Source organism: Sciurus vulgaris (assembly GCF_902686455.1).
Source record: "Sciurus vulgaris genome assembly, chromosome: 11".
Lineage (NCBI taxonomy): Eukaryota > Metazoa > Chordata > Mammalia > Rodentia > Sciuridae > Sciurus > Sciurus vulgaris.
In genome coordinates, this window is record NC_136472.1 from 103,256,763 (window position 1) to 103,271,408 (window position 14,646).

A 14,646-nucleotide genomic window follows, 5' to 3' on the forward strand; every position below is an offset into this window, starting at 1 on the left:
ATACTTGATATTGTCTGAGTTTTCAATTTGAGTCATTTTATTGAATGGCAAGTGGTGTGAAATTGTTTTAATTTGCATTTTTCTGATGATTAATGATGTATATTATTTCATGTGCTCATTAGCTACTCACAGATTATTTTTCCTGTGAAGGATCTGTTTAAGTCTTTTTCCCAATTTTGGTTTTTTTTCTTTTTTTTTTTTTTTTTTTTGTGTGTGTGTGTGTATGTGTGTACAGCAGATATTTTTTCTCCATGTGTGGCTGCCTTTACATTTTCTTAATAATAACTTTTGATGAGCAGAAGTTTTCAATTTTGATGAGGCTCAATTTATTATTTTTTATCATGGTGTTCTGAAATATTTCTTAAAAGGGAAAAAGAATTGACTATTCCAAGGTTGCAAAAATATTCTCTCATGTTGTCTTCTAGACATTTTTTATTTTCTACTTTCACATTAAAATAGATGATCTACCTCAAATTAGTTTTTATGACTGGCATAAAATAGATCAAGGTTCATTTTATTTCCAATGGATACACTGCACCTATCTGACAAATAATTACATAAAAGAGAGATTACTGAAATGGAAGCCTCAGACAGACCCCAATACAATAATACTGGGTGATTTCAACACACCTCTCACCAATAGATACATTATCCACACATAAACTCGGTAAAGACTCTATGGACCTGAAAAATATTACAAATCAAATATAAGTCAAACGGACTTAACAGACATCTATAGAATATTCATCCAACAACAGCTGAATATACTTTCTCAGTGGCTCACAGAACCTTCTCCAAAAAGACCATATTTTAGGCCACAAAGCAACTTTCAGAAAACACACAAAAAAAGATATAATTTCTTACATCTTATATCATAATGGAATGAAATTAAAAATCAACACAACAAAATCCTACAGAAACTATACAAACACATGGAGATGAAACAATACACTTTTGAATGATGAATGGGTAGTAGAAGAAATCAGGGGAGAAATTTAAAAATTCTTAGACTTAAAAGAGAACAGTGATATAATATATCAGAACCTCGGGGGTACTGTGAAGTTATGTTTTTTAATTAATTTATTTATTTTTAACTTTTAAAGTAAAATTTAGAATCTAGAGTGTATAGTAACAAAATCACAGGTCTGCATGGGTTAACAAAAAATCAAAGGATAGCCTTAAATCTCTTATACATTTAGCAAACAGTGTTAATCATCAGAAATTGACTTAGTCAAAGAAAACAGATATAAGACAGGTCTTCAAATGACAGTATGGCCCTTCTATGTCAGATACAATGTGTAAAAGAGGGTACTTATGGGTTGTCTTGCCGGTAAACTTACATAAACTTTCATTTTATAAAATTTTACATAACACTTAGGCTTTGACAGATAGTTCTTGGATGCACACATATACCTAGTCACATATATTTTGGGTGTCAACAATATTGTTATAACCTAAATAACAGTTGTTTGCTTAACCAGTTACAAAGTAATCATTTAAGGCTTTAAAACAGGTACAAACTCTAATGCCTTTAAGACTTGGTTTTCCCAAGTAATAAAACCTAACAAATACAAGAAAATTATCAATAGATAAGAGCAGATCAATGTATCAGATTCTGTTTCATATCAGGACATTAAAGTTCAAGTAACTAACTCACTGCTAATTATGGCCAATTTAATCACAAACACAAACTTTTTGAGATTTAACTTCCACAAACCTTCTGTGACTTACTTAGACATTCACAAATTTACATCCTTAGTTTTGTCCTCTTTCATCTTGGACTTTAGCCCAAGAATATTATTTTACCAGATAAAATACTTTCTCATCAAGAAACATTTACCTTCTAATTTTCCATGCTAAAATATTTCCATACCTATAACTTTCTTTTATATTTTTTAGTTTCAGACCCTTTCTTTATTTTTTTTTAATTTGAATATCCATATATATTTTCACATATATATATTCCTATATATGTTTATATACAGTCATACATATATGAATATACCCTAATGGTAACCAAATTCCTGCTCATGCATTTTCATATATATTCAGTTTCATAATCATAAACTGTAACTAAAATAAATTATAAACACTATGAAGGTAATTCTAAGAGGAAAGTTCATAGCTGTGAATGCCTACATAAGAAAATCAGAAGGATCCCAAATAAATAACCTAATGATGTGTCTCAAGACCCTTCAAAAAGAACAAACCAGTTCTAAAACCAATAGAAAGAAAGAAATGATTAAGATTAGAGCTGAATTCAATAAAATTGAAAATTAAAAAAAAAAAACAAAGAATCAATGAAAAAAGAGTTGGCTCTTTGAAAAGATAAACAAGGTTGATAAATCCTTAGCCAAACTAACCAAAAGAAAAAGAACCCAAGTTAATAAAAATTGGAGATGAAAAAGGAGAAATCACCATGGACATCACAGAAATCCAACAGATCATTAGGGACTACTTTGAGAACTTATACTCCAATAAATTGGAAAAACTATAAGAAATGAATATATTTCTAGAAAATATGATTAACCGAAATATAATCAAGAGGACATAGAAAACCTAAACAGACCAATAACTTGCAATGAGATAGAAGCAATAATAAAAACAACCTTCCAACAAAGAAAAGACCAGGACCAGATGGATTTTCAGATGAATTTTACTAGACCTTGAAAAAAGAGTTAATGCCAATATTACTCAAATTATTCCATAAAACAGAAAGGGATGGAACACTTTCAAATTCATTCTATAAAGCCAGAATCACACTCATACCAAAACCAGATAAGGATACATCAAGGAAAGAAAACTACAGACCAATATCCCTGATGAACTTAGATGCAAAAATACTTAACAAAATATTATCAAATCAAGTTCAACAACCTGTTAAAAAGATTGTATATCATGACCAAGTTGGTTTTATTCCAGTAATGCAAGGATGGCTTAATATATGCAAATCAATAAATGTAATTCATCACATAAATAGAATTAAGGACAAAAATCACTTATTCTTCTCAATAGATGCAAAGAAGGCCTTCAACAAAATTCAACACCCATTTGTGATAAAAACACTGAAGAAACAAGGGATAGAACCTGCCTCAACATCATAAAGGCTTTCTATGAAAAACTCCCAAGTCAACCTCATAGTAAAAGGGGACTGAAAACTGAAAGCATTTCCCTTTAAAATCTGGAATAAGACAAGAATGTCCACTCTCACCACTTCTAGTTAAATAGTGCTAGAAATTCTAGCCAGAGCAATTGGGCAAGAGAAGGAAATAAAAGGGATAAAAATAGGAAAGGAAGAAGTCAAATTATCAGTTTGCAGATGTTATGATCCTATACTTAGATGATCAAAAAAACTGTACCAAAGACTGCAATAGCTAATAAATTTGGCAAAGCAGGAGGTTATAAACTCACCATACAAAAATCAATAGCTTTACCACAAGAACGGTAACCTAATTAGAATAAGTTATACTCCATGTATGTATGTCAAAATATACTCTATTGTTATGTAAAAAGAATAAATAAAAACTACCGGAAAAAAATCCATAGCTTTCCTATATACCAACAATGAATGTGCTGAGAAAGAAATCAGGAAAACAATTCCATTCACAATAGCCTCAAAAACAAATAAATAAATAAAATCTTAGGAATAAGTTGAACCACAGAGGTGAAAGATCTCTACAATGAAAACTATAGTACACTGTCAAAAGAAATTGAAGAAGACCTTGGGAGATGGAAAGATCTCCCATGTCCATGAGTAGGCAGAATTAATATTGTTAAAATGACCATACTACCAAAATCATTATGTAGATTTGATATGGCTCCCATTAAAAGACAAATGACATTCTTCACAGAACTAGGAAAAACTATCCTAAAATAATTTGGAAGAATAAAAAACCCAGAATAACCAAAGCAACTCTAAGCCATAAAAGCAATGCTGGAGGCATCACAATACCTGACTTCAAAGTATACTACAGAGCTATAGTAACAAAAACAGCATGGTACTGGCATAAAAACAAGACACACAGAACAATGGTACAGAATAGAAGAGACATAAACCCACACATCTACAATCATCTGATCCTTGACAAAGGTGACAAAAACATACAGTGGAGAAAAGACAGCTTTTTAAGCAAATGCTGCCAGAAAAACTAGTTATATATAAATAGAAAAATGAAATTAGACCTTTATCTCTCACTCTGCACAAAAATCAACTCAAAATGGTTCAAAGACCTAGAAATTGGGCCAGAAACTATGCAACTCCTAGAAGAAAATGTAGGGCTAACACTCCAGCATATAGGCACAGGCAACGACTTTCTCAGTAGGACCCCTAAAGATCAGGAAGTAATGCCAGGAGTTAATGGGATGACATCAAATTAAAATGCTGCACAGCAAAGGAAACAATTAGGAATGTGAAGAAAGAATCTACAGAATACGAGAAAATTTTTGCTAGCTACTCTTCTGACAGAGGATTAATATCTAGAATATATAAGGAAGCCAAATTCAGAAAATAGCCAAATTCAGAAGGTCAAAGGTTATAAGTTTTCTCTTGTATGTGACAGCTAGAAAGGAAAAGAGAAAGATGTGTGTGTGTGGTGGGTTGTCCCATGAAAATCAAAGGGAGATCAGTAAAGGAAAGGGACCAAGGGAGTGAGAGGGGGAAGTACTAGGAAGTGATATTGGACAAATTAAATTGTTTTACTGTGTGCATGCACAAATATGTAATAACCAAATCCCATCATTATGTACAACCACAATGCACCAAAAAAAAGTAGAAAATTTTTAAAATATATGTCAGGAGGGGGAGGGAGTGAAAGAGGAAGTACTGGGGACTGAAATGGAGATGATTAAATTCCATGCATGTCAAAATGAACCCCACTATAATGCACTAATAAAAATATCTTTTAAAAAAGAAAAGAAAAAATAATAAATAAAAGTACTGTGCTAAAGGCAGGTTTTAAGAAGTAAAAGCAAGCAATCATTGCCTAAATATATGTCACTCTAATAGCTGAAAATATTAAAACTATGAGGTTGAACAAAGTCAGAATATTTTAGAAGATGAGTATCTTGAAATTCTTTGTTAACAAACTAATTTCTCTCTTGGGGACTAAAAAGTTCTCTATTATAGCACTTTTTAGTCAATTACTGAAGGCTTAATAGCTTTTAACTGCTTTTGATACCAATCTCAGATTTTGAGAGACAAGTAACCCCCATGTTAAAATAATGATTTCTTTAAACATCGCTAAAAATCTCTATTTTCCCCATGCACTCAAATTATAATCTAAGGGGAAAATATTCAATAAAAAGATAAAAGCATTTTTATAGATTTAAATAATAATTCAATATAATAGAAGAGACATTCCAAGGAAGTAGGAAACAATACAATCTTCAGGAGGTAATTATTTCAAGCTAAAATAGGAAAAGCTTTATAAATTAAAAAGGAAGCAAAAATTGAGTGCAAACAGAGTAAATGGAAAGGAAAATGAAACACACTGTACTGAAGGTCAACAGAGTAAGTGTGAAGGCACAGTATAAGTTCAGAGGAAGGGAACAAACTAGAATTGCGATTTAGAGCACAGATTCTAAAGCCAAATTGGCTGCTGATCGTGGCTGTGCCACTTCTTGGCTTTGTGACTGTACAAGTTATTTAACTTCTTTATGCTCCAATTTCCTTTAAAAACAGAGACATAACCATGCAACAACTTCCCACAATGACTGTGAAAATTAAATGAGTTTAATAGATGTAAAACTTTTGGAACAATAACTGATACAAAGAAAACATTCCAAAAATAATTAAACTTTCTTTTCTTCCTGTACTAGGGATTGAGCCCAGAGTCTTATATATGCTAGACAAGCACTCTTCCACTGAGCTAAAATCCAAGCACTCCAAAATAATTTAAGAGTTCAGATAATATCATGAATCAATGCCTCCCAAGGACAGCCATGTAACATAAATAAATGAAGCAGGTAGATTTATTTAGAAATACCTGGTCTGCTGTTAAACATATAGGAATAATTTTCATTTTAATAAAGCAGAATATTCTCTTCCATTTTCTGGGAATACATATTTTCATTCAGTCTAGTTTTCCATTTCCTACTTTTAAAACAGACATGCACTCAAGAAATATTTAATTTTTATTTAACTCTATTATAACATAAAAATAATATTACAAGCACAGTATTAAACAACAACTGTTACTCGGTTTTTGATTGGGAAGTAACAGAAAAGGGTAGAACTGTAGAAAACTGGAGAAGTAGCCCCCCACCTAAAATATGACATTGATATTCAGTCTTGATTACTGCTATCAAGCAATACTGTGGCGCAGTTTTGACAGAGTTTTTCAGTTTTCAGGAGAAGCCCAAAACTCAGATTTTATATGAAAGCTTATAGTTTTTATACATAGGTAACTAGAACAAACTGTCACCATGTGGACCACCCCTGTAACAGTCGAACAGAACATATCAGACTGTTAAATTTACCCATGTGCTGCCAGTTTGCCACCTTTGATTTAGGACATGTAAATTAGTAAATTTGAGTTTGAGCAAATTGAAATTAGATTAAGGTATTTGAAATTAAAATTACAGGGCATCATTAACCTTTTCAAATCTATGACCCATCACAGTGCTTTCTAGTACTTTTTTATTCCAGCATAGAAATCAAAAGTTTTTAATCAAGGCTTATTTCCTGTGTTTATATACTTTTTAACTATATTAAATATGCTTTTTCAAACTATCCTCTTTTTCACCAAAGATTCTGATAAATATCTAAATAGTTAGTATATTGTGTTTCCTCTCTTTTTTCTCTTTTGATCTCTTTGCCTCCTTCCTTCTCCCATTTCTCTTTCACTCTCTTCTGAACACACACGTGACACAAAATCACATAGTTACTTTACAGTCAATGGGTCAGTGACAGTCTTCAAAAATAATGCTGGGCATGATGGCACACAACTGTAATCCCAGAAATTTGGGGGCTGAGGCAGGAGGATCACCAAGTTAGAGGTCAGCCTCAGCAACTTAGCAAGGCCCTAAGCAACTTAGTGAGACCTGTCTCAAAATAAAAAATAAAAAGGGCTGGGAATGTAGCTCAACGGTAAAGTACCCCTGAGTTCAATCCCCACTACTACTACTACTACTAATAATAATAATAATAATAAGTCTTAAGGGTTTCCCCTAAAAATATTATAAAGGTTTTTGATTCTACAGCCAGGATTAAAAATTATTACTTATAATCCAACCTTACAGAAATGACTATTAACATTTGATGGCATGATATGCTTTCAACAACAGGATAAGTGTGATCAAAATGATGTTTTAAAAGAATGTGTATCATTACCAAAACAAAATATTTTTATAATCTATGGACAGTAATTTCTTATTTTGCATTTTTTATAATACCATTACTCTTAAGCTTAAACATTAGTGATAGCAAAAATGCTTGAACCCAAAAAAGAAAATGTCATTACTCTCAAAATTCCAAGAGCACCTGAAATCAATAGATTAGATCACCATTTTCATTTATTTTAAGTGCAAACATTTTAATAGGGAAAAAAATCAAATAAATTTAAGCACCAGTGCACAAAATCAGGTCATCTTTTTTATGGCTCACTTTTATGACATGTTACAAATTTATTTACATGTTCATTTCCATGAATTTTTATAAAAATGTGTCAGCTAAAATCTTGAAGCAGAACAAAATAAGTACAGAACTCAGCAATATTTTAAGTGACAATATACATAAATTGTAGCAGTGCTCTCTGCTCAAAAGGGTAAAAATGCATTCCTACCAAAAGCACATAACCTATTTCTTTAAATTCAGATTAAATGAAACTCAAAGAGCATTCTACAACACAATCAACCTGTTCAAAAGAACCAACATCATGAAGAACAAAGAAAAGTTGAGGAAGTGTTTCAAAGTAAAGACTAAATGGAACTGGCAAATAAATGTGATATAGGATCATGAACTGAATCCCAGATTGAGAGAAAGCTTAACATAAAGTACTTTATCTTACAACAAGCAAAACCTGAATATGGATATAATAAGTATTTTATCAATATTGGATTTTCTGAATTTGAGGGATTAGCAAACTCATTCCATAAAGGGCCAGATAATAAATATTTCAGACATTAAAAGACCACATATAGTTTCTGTTGAATATTTCCAACTGTTTTTCACTTTGCAACCCTTTGAAAATATAAAATTCATTCTTAGCTCAATGCTGTACAGAAACAGAATTAGGTGTGGCCCATAAGCCATAGTTGGCCAGCCCCTGATATAAACATTATCCTTGTTCTTAAGAAATGCATAATGAAGCCTGTAAAGGTAAAGAGTCATGATATAACTTTCAAATAATTCAGCAAAAATAATAATCATAACATGTGAGAAAGAAATAAAAAGATGTGGCAGAATATTCACTACTGATAGATCTACGTAAAAAGTGAAGAGAGTTCACTTTACTATGCTTCCAACTTTGCTTTTAAATTTGAATTTTTTCCCCAAATAAAAAGATTTTAAATTGTTCAAAATAACATCATAAATATGTTAAAAATCACAAGTAAAAGATTAAAATTCTAAGTATAGAAAGAAAGGCCATAGATGCCCATAGGTTCCTAGCAGAATTGAACCAGAATCCAGTGGCTCAGACAGAGAAGAATGAGAAATCTTACAAAGCAAAAGACATCCTGACATCAACATCATTTCAATGCATACCCATGGGTCCAAAGGTATCTAGATTCTCCTGTCATCACTAGCAAACTCCGACGAGGCAACATAACTTGCACTGTGACACCACCTGGATGCTTAAAATCCATAACAACCTTGAAGCAAAACCAAAACATAAAGGTCAATACAAATTTCATGCATTCCAAGGATAAGGATGATTCTGGCTTATTTTCTAGGCTAACATATTAAAAAATATATGCTTATAGAAAAGCATAGCACAGTACTCAAACTTTCATGTACATTAGAATCAACTGAATGAAGAAAAAAACAAAATTCATCCATAGAAATTCAGAGCTGACCTTGTCTAGAATAAGGTTCAGGAATCTACATTTCTAACAATCACCCTAGGAAGGTAGAAGCAGGTGATCTGAGGATTCTACCATAGAAAACCTAAGAAAATGGTTAAACACAAGGACTTTGGAGCTGAAATACTCATATTCTGCTCTTCCATTTACTAGCCACGTGAATCAGGACAAGCCATTTAACCTCTCTATGCCCTGGTTTTCTCAGCACTTATAGGATTGCTACATGACTACATACATAACAGACATAAATCACAGTGCCTGACACATAGTAAACACACAAAATGTAGCTGATATTTTTATTATCTGTGGAATGTTAATAATTAATAATGCAAGGAGAAATAACTATTAGATACAGATTGTAATGTAATCCGATTTGCACCTTGAAAGTCATGCAACATACTGGAATTAGATGTTGATTAATAAGAGATCACTAGAGAAAGCAGGAAAATGTTCAGCCACTCTTCCTAAATTATACTCAAATATTGTTCAGAATAGCAACATGTAAAGATACTACACCCAATAAAATATTTTTTTGTCCCTAGAAGCCATCGAACACAAAAGACTTTGGCTAAAGATAGCAGCAGCTGACAAACGTGAATTTAAAAGGCGTGCCACAGGGCTAAAAAATGTTTTAACTGAACAAACCATTTGAAAAATAAATATGACAACAAAGTATTAAGTGGGATGAAGAGATATCTTTCTTAAAGGTAAACTCAGCACAGTACCTGGCACGAAGTTAGAATTCAAAAAATGTTATTAATAGTATTATTAATAATAATACTGGATCAAACTACATAACCCACAAGAAAATTCTCTGTAAACTATAAGGAATTATACAGACCTAAGCTGATTTTTCCCCCATTCTTACCTATTCTTTCAATCTAATTATGAAAAGTAAAGTAAGGTGATACACTTTAATTTTCTAACAGTTATCTGTTCCAAATGTCTACATATAATTTCATATAGTCATACTCTAAAAGTAGAGTCATACTCTACTTCATAAACACTATAGATTAATTCTGAAGTTTTTAGGGATGACATGTACTGACACCTGCAACTTTCCTGAAATGTATAAAGGAGTAAGGAAGTGATGGATATAGAGATAAAACAAATGTATTAAAATGACAGTCATAGAATTTAGGTAGTGGGTATATAAATATTTACTCTACAATATTTCAACTTTTCCATATGAAAATTTTCATAATAAATTATTGAGAGAAAGAGAAAAAAAAAAAAAAAACCCACTGACTGTGGCCCCATTTCAACCAAAACGTATGCAATTCAATTTTCTGAATAGAAGCTAAGGTCCACAAAAAGGAAAGAAAAATCATCATGTTTATTATTTTATTAGAAACAATCATCTGTAGCTTAAACAAAATCCCACATTGTGATAGAAAAATATTCTAGAAGATGAGACTCCAATTCATTCATCAAACAAACATTTACTAACCCATTATGTTCCTTTATCCTATATATAGGACACCTACAAAATTCTATAAGATACCTATAAAATTGCTCAATTTAAGCCCCAAACAGAAGGCTCTAACAGTTTTATGAACCCAGGGTTAGGGAAGAGATGAGGGAGAAGGACTGAGTTGAAAAGTCATGAGTATGAAGACACAGTGAGGAAAAGTGTCTTCTAGGTTTCCCACTCATCCCCTGACAAGAAGGCTTTAGCAGAGGTGCAGAAAGAGGACCAAAGGCCTCAGATAAAGTGCGTGGGCTAGGAATGCAAATAGGCATAAGAGCATGACCAGCCAGGGTAGCCTGATTCCATCTTTGCAAGTCCTCTTAGAAACTAATGCACTGAGTAACATTCCCCTGCACCTGCTGAATCATTCCGCCATGTGACAGCTTAGCTACACAGGAGCCCTTTCCAATTACTACTTTTCATTTAACCTATTTTCTCTACTTTCTGAGATGGCAGAGTCAATACAGATAAGTCCTCAGAAACTTGTGGGCATGACTGAGGACAATATTCAGTTCAAACAAACAAACAAATATCTTAGACATTCTGATCTTTTATAACTTTACACATCCAAAATGCAACAGAATGAACATTCCAGATACAGTTAGCACTCTATCACCCAAGAAAAAATGAGATTATAATTACAGAAAAGTACATATAAAAGAAACAGATCTCCACATTAGCTAAACAAGAAAATGAAGGACATATAGCTACTGGGAATACTTCTGAAAAGAAGATAAACTTAATCCTTAATGGTTAGAAATAGATTGAGATCATTAACCTACTGAGAGAAACACTGAAGAATATGTGGAAAAGTGACAATATGATGTGAAGAATGGCATGTGACTCATAGAGAATGATAAAAGCCAAGAGAACAGAAGTTACTTCATTTAACTTCTTCATTTAGAGAAAATATTTCATAAATTGAAGTTCACCATTTCCTACAAACTACCAATTATAAACCTTCTAGATTGTGCTAATATCTTAATTTGACCAAAATGAAATAATAGCAAATGAGATTCCACATACCGTGTCTCGGTAAGTGGGAAAGAAAGGAAGAAAAAGAGGCAGACTCAAAATTGCAAAGATATAAGATTAAAACTATATATATATATATATATATATGTAACTATATAAAAATCATCAGAACTACAAAATACAGCTGTGCCAAAAATATATTTATGTATTTTCCCTGGACTTATGAATACAGATTCCCACCATTTTGAGGGATAATTTGTTCTTATAGGGAATCAGAGGAATTGGGAGTATTTATAATAAAATAAATATAGTTTTCTATCTTTCGAGAAAAAATGAAATATACTGCTATGCTGAAGAAGAGTTGGAAGAGAAGTTTGCTGGTATGTCATATTTTTCCATGACAAAGCAAAAGATAGTAATTTTGCCTTAGAGACACCATTGAAGTCCAATGGCTGATTTTAGTGGCCTTTAAAATTTTTACCTATGCCACATAGCCTGCTCCTTTAAGACAAGTTAAAATCAAGAATTGATTTTAACAATTTGCAACAAATTGTTTCTCTTTTCTGGTTATTACTGGCAAAGTATGTTTTAAAAAATAATTTTTTTTTCTTTTCTTTCCTTTTTTTTCTTTTTGGTACCAGGGATTGAACTTAGGGGCCCCAACCACTAAGCCACATCCCCAGCTCTATTTTGTATTTTTATTTAGAGACAGGATCTCACTGAGTTGCTTAATGCCTTGCCATTGCTGAGGTTGGCTTTGAACTTGAGATCCTCCTGCCTCAGCCTCTTGAACCACTGGGATTACTTAGGCTTGTGCCTCTGTACCTGGCTTAACAACACACATCAGATACTTGAATCCATTGGGCTAAGTTGAAAGTTGGAATCCCAAAAATACCAAGTCTAGTGAAACGAAAAGGAAAAGAGAAAAATGTCACCAATGCACCCTGAAATCATTATATAGGACCTCCCATTTGAAAATGACAAAAAGAAAAAACAAACTTTGCTTCCATGTCCTTTAGACAAAATCAATTTCTAAAAGATATAGGCCTCTCTATTCTGGTCATGAGAATGGAAAAAAATCACACACATTTGAACATGAAAATGAGATGGTGCCCTACGGTATGGGAGAACGAACCTTTAAATAGCATGTGCAATACCAGTGCAATCCAAAGGCACTTAATTCTCATTGCTACTAAGAGAGAATATGAGGGGTAGAACTTCATTTGATGCTTATGGTGCAAAAACTTTCTTAGTTGACCAGGCACTGCACATGCATTTAGGATACATAACTAGGAACATGCCTGCAATGTGCATATGTGAAACAAGCAAAATTGTTTCAGACAAAATTTTTAAAACACTACATTGTAGCACAAGTCAGCAAAGTCTACCTCTCAAACACAACTCTGCCTTCTGAAACTAGGTCTCAGTTGCAGATTGAATAGATTGTAACATATTCTCTTCAGCCCCTAATTACAGATGATTTTGAACTTTTCTATCTAGCTAAGCTCAAGTGTAATATAAAATAAAAAGAGAAGGCATCTTTTAGCTCAACGGTCTAAATACAATCTCCAAATGGTACAATGGAGAGCAAAATGCCCACTGCATAATGGAAAAACTAACCTGAAAAATAAAAGATGCTCAAGGAGATTCTTTAGATACTGGAAGTGTGACTCAGTGGCAAAGCACCCCTGGGTACCTTGTCACCAAGGTAACAAGAGTAATAACATAAGTCAGAAATAAGTAAGATCTTTAATACATTAAAAAAAAACTAAAATGTTTTTAGAACATTGGATATTCTGGTCTTACATCTCTTGGGATGGGGTTGGGGGAATGAAGACTGAAAATATGTTTATATCCCTCTATGCTAAAGAAACTTAAGAGAATGATGTGTATATTCATTATTTTGAATTATTTTGAGTGTAGTAAAGCTGTCTTATATTAAATAAGTGGAGCTTATTGTATGTCAATTTCACCTCTTTAAAGCTGCTTTACACAGCTCAATTCACAACAGCAAAACCATGGAACCAACCTAGATGCCCTTCAACAGATGAATGAATAAAGAAAATGTGGTACATATACACAATGGAATATTACTCAGCCTTAAAGAATAATGAAATTATGGCATTTGCAGGTAAATGGATGAAACTGGAGAAGATCATGCTAAGTGAAATAAGCCAATCCCAGAGAGTCAAATGTTTCATCTGCTAAAAGGATGCTGATCCATAGTGGGGGGTGGGTAGGGAAGAATGAAGGAACTTTAGATTGTACAGAGGGTAATGAGGGAAAGGATGGGGAAGGTGGGGATGGGAAAGCCAGTAGATTGAGGCAGACTATATACATGTATGAAAAAATTTGTTTAAAAATTTATCACTATCAAAAAAAAGTTATTGAAAAAATAAATAAATAAAAGTTAAAAACGAAAATAAAGCTGCTTTACAAAGAAGACATGAGATACAATAATGCAGTACTTAAGAGCAAATTTATAGGACAGGAATGCAGCTCAGTGATAGAGCTTAGCATGAATGAGGCCCTGGGTTCAATTCCCAGCAACACACACACACACACGCACACACACATACACAAAGAACAAAATATATAATAATAAAACTATATGTCAAGAACATTTCCCAGGTCCTGAAATGATCATTAACCAGAGCAGGAAACCAGAGAGAGCAAAAATTTGTTTTCTTTCATATGGGAGAATGGCAGTGGGTGGTAAAAGGCTAAAGACAAAAATAATGAACTTAATTTAGATATGTCAAAACTTGGAATCGAGATAAAAATGAAGGGATTGGTGTCTGAGTCTGTAAACATTACTTAAAAATGTAAATACTTAGGGCAAAATTAGAGGCTATAGAGAAAGTCAGTATGTCTGGAGTTCAGATTGTAATTAGTGCTTTTGCTGTATAAAGAAAAGGTCTGTGTGCTTTTTCCAGTTTGTGCTGAAGATCAGAAAGTAGTGAACATTTGTCCATTAAAACAATAAACTCCTAAAAGAGAAGTCATTCCTGATAGATAAAAGTGAAAAGAATTCTCCAGAATGAGGACATTGCTAAGCAAACTATATCAAGATCAGACTGAAGGGCTGGGGTTGTGGCTCAGTGGTAGAGCTCTTGCCTAGCATTGTGAGGCCCTGGGTTTGATCCTCAGCACCACATAAAAAATAAATAAATAATATA

The 14,646-nt window shown here is 32.8% G+C and overlaps 1 protein-coding gene across 2 annotated transcripts in view; it reads right to left on the reverse strand.

The window, feature by feature from the left end:
• The window catches only part of ALKBH8 (alkB homolog 8, tRNA methyltransferase), a 53,823-nt gene that overhangs the window by 19,958 nt on the left and 19,219 nt on the right, over positions 1-14,646 (reverse strand). For both annotated transcript variants that reach the window (XM_079101614.1, XM_079101615.1), the window contains exon 8: positions 8,705-8,811. In XM_079101614.1, the coding sequence (XP_078957740.1) occupies positions 8,705-8,811 (107 nt within the window). The remainder of the gene's footprint in view (positions 1-8,704; positions 8,812-14,646) is intronic.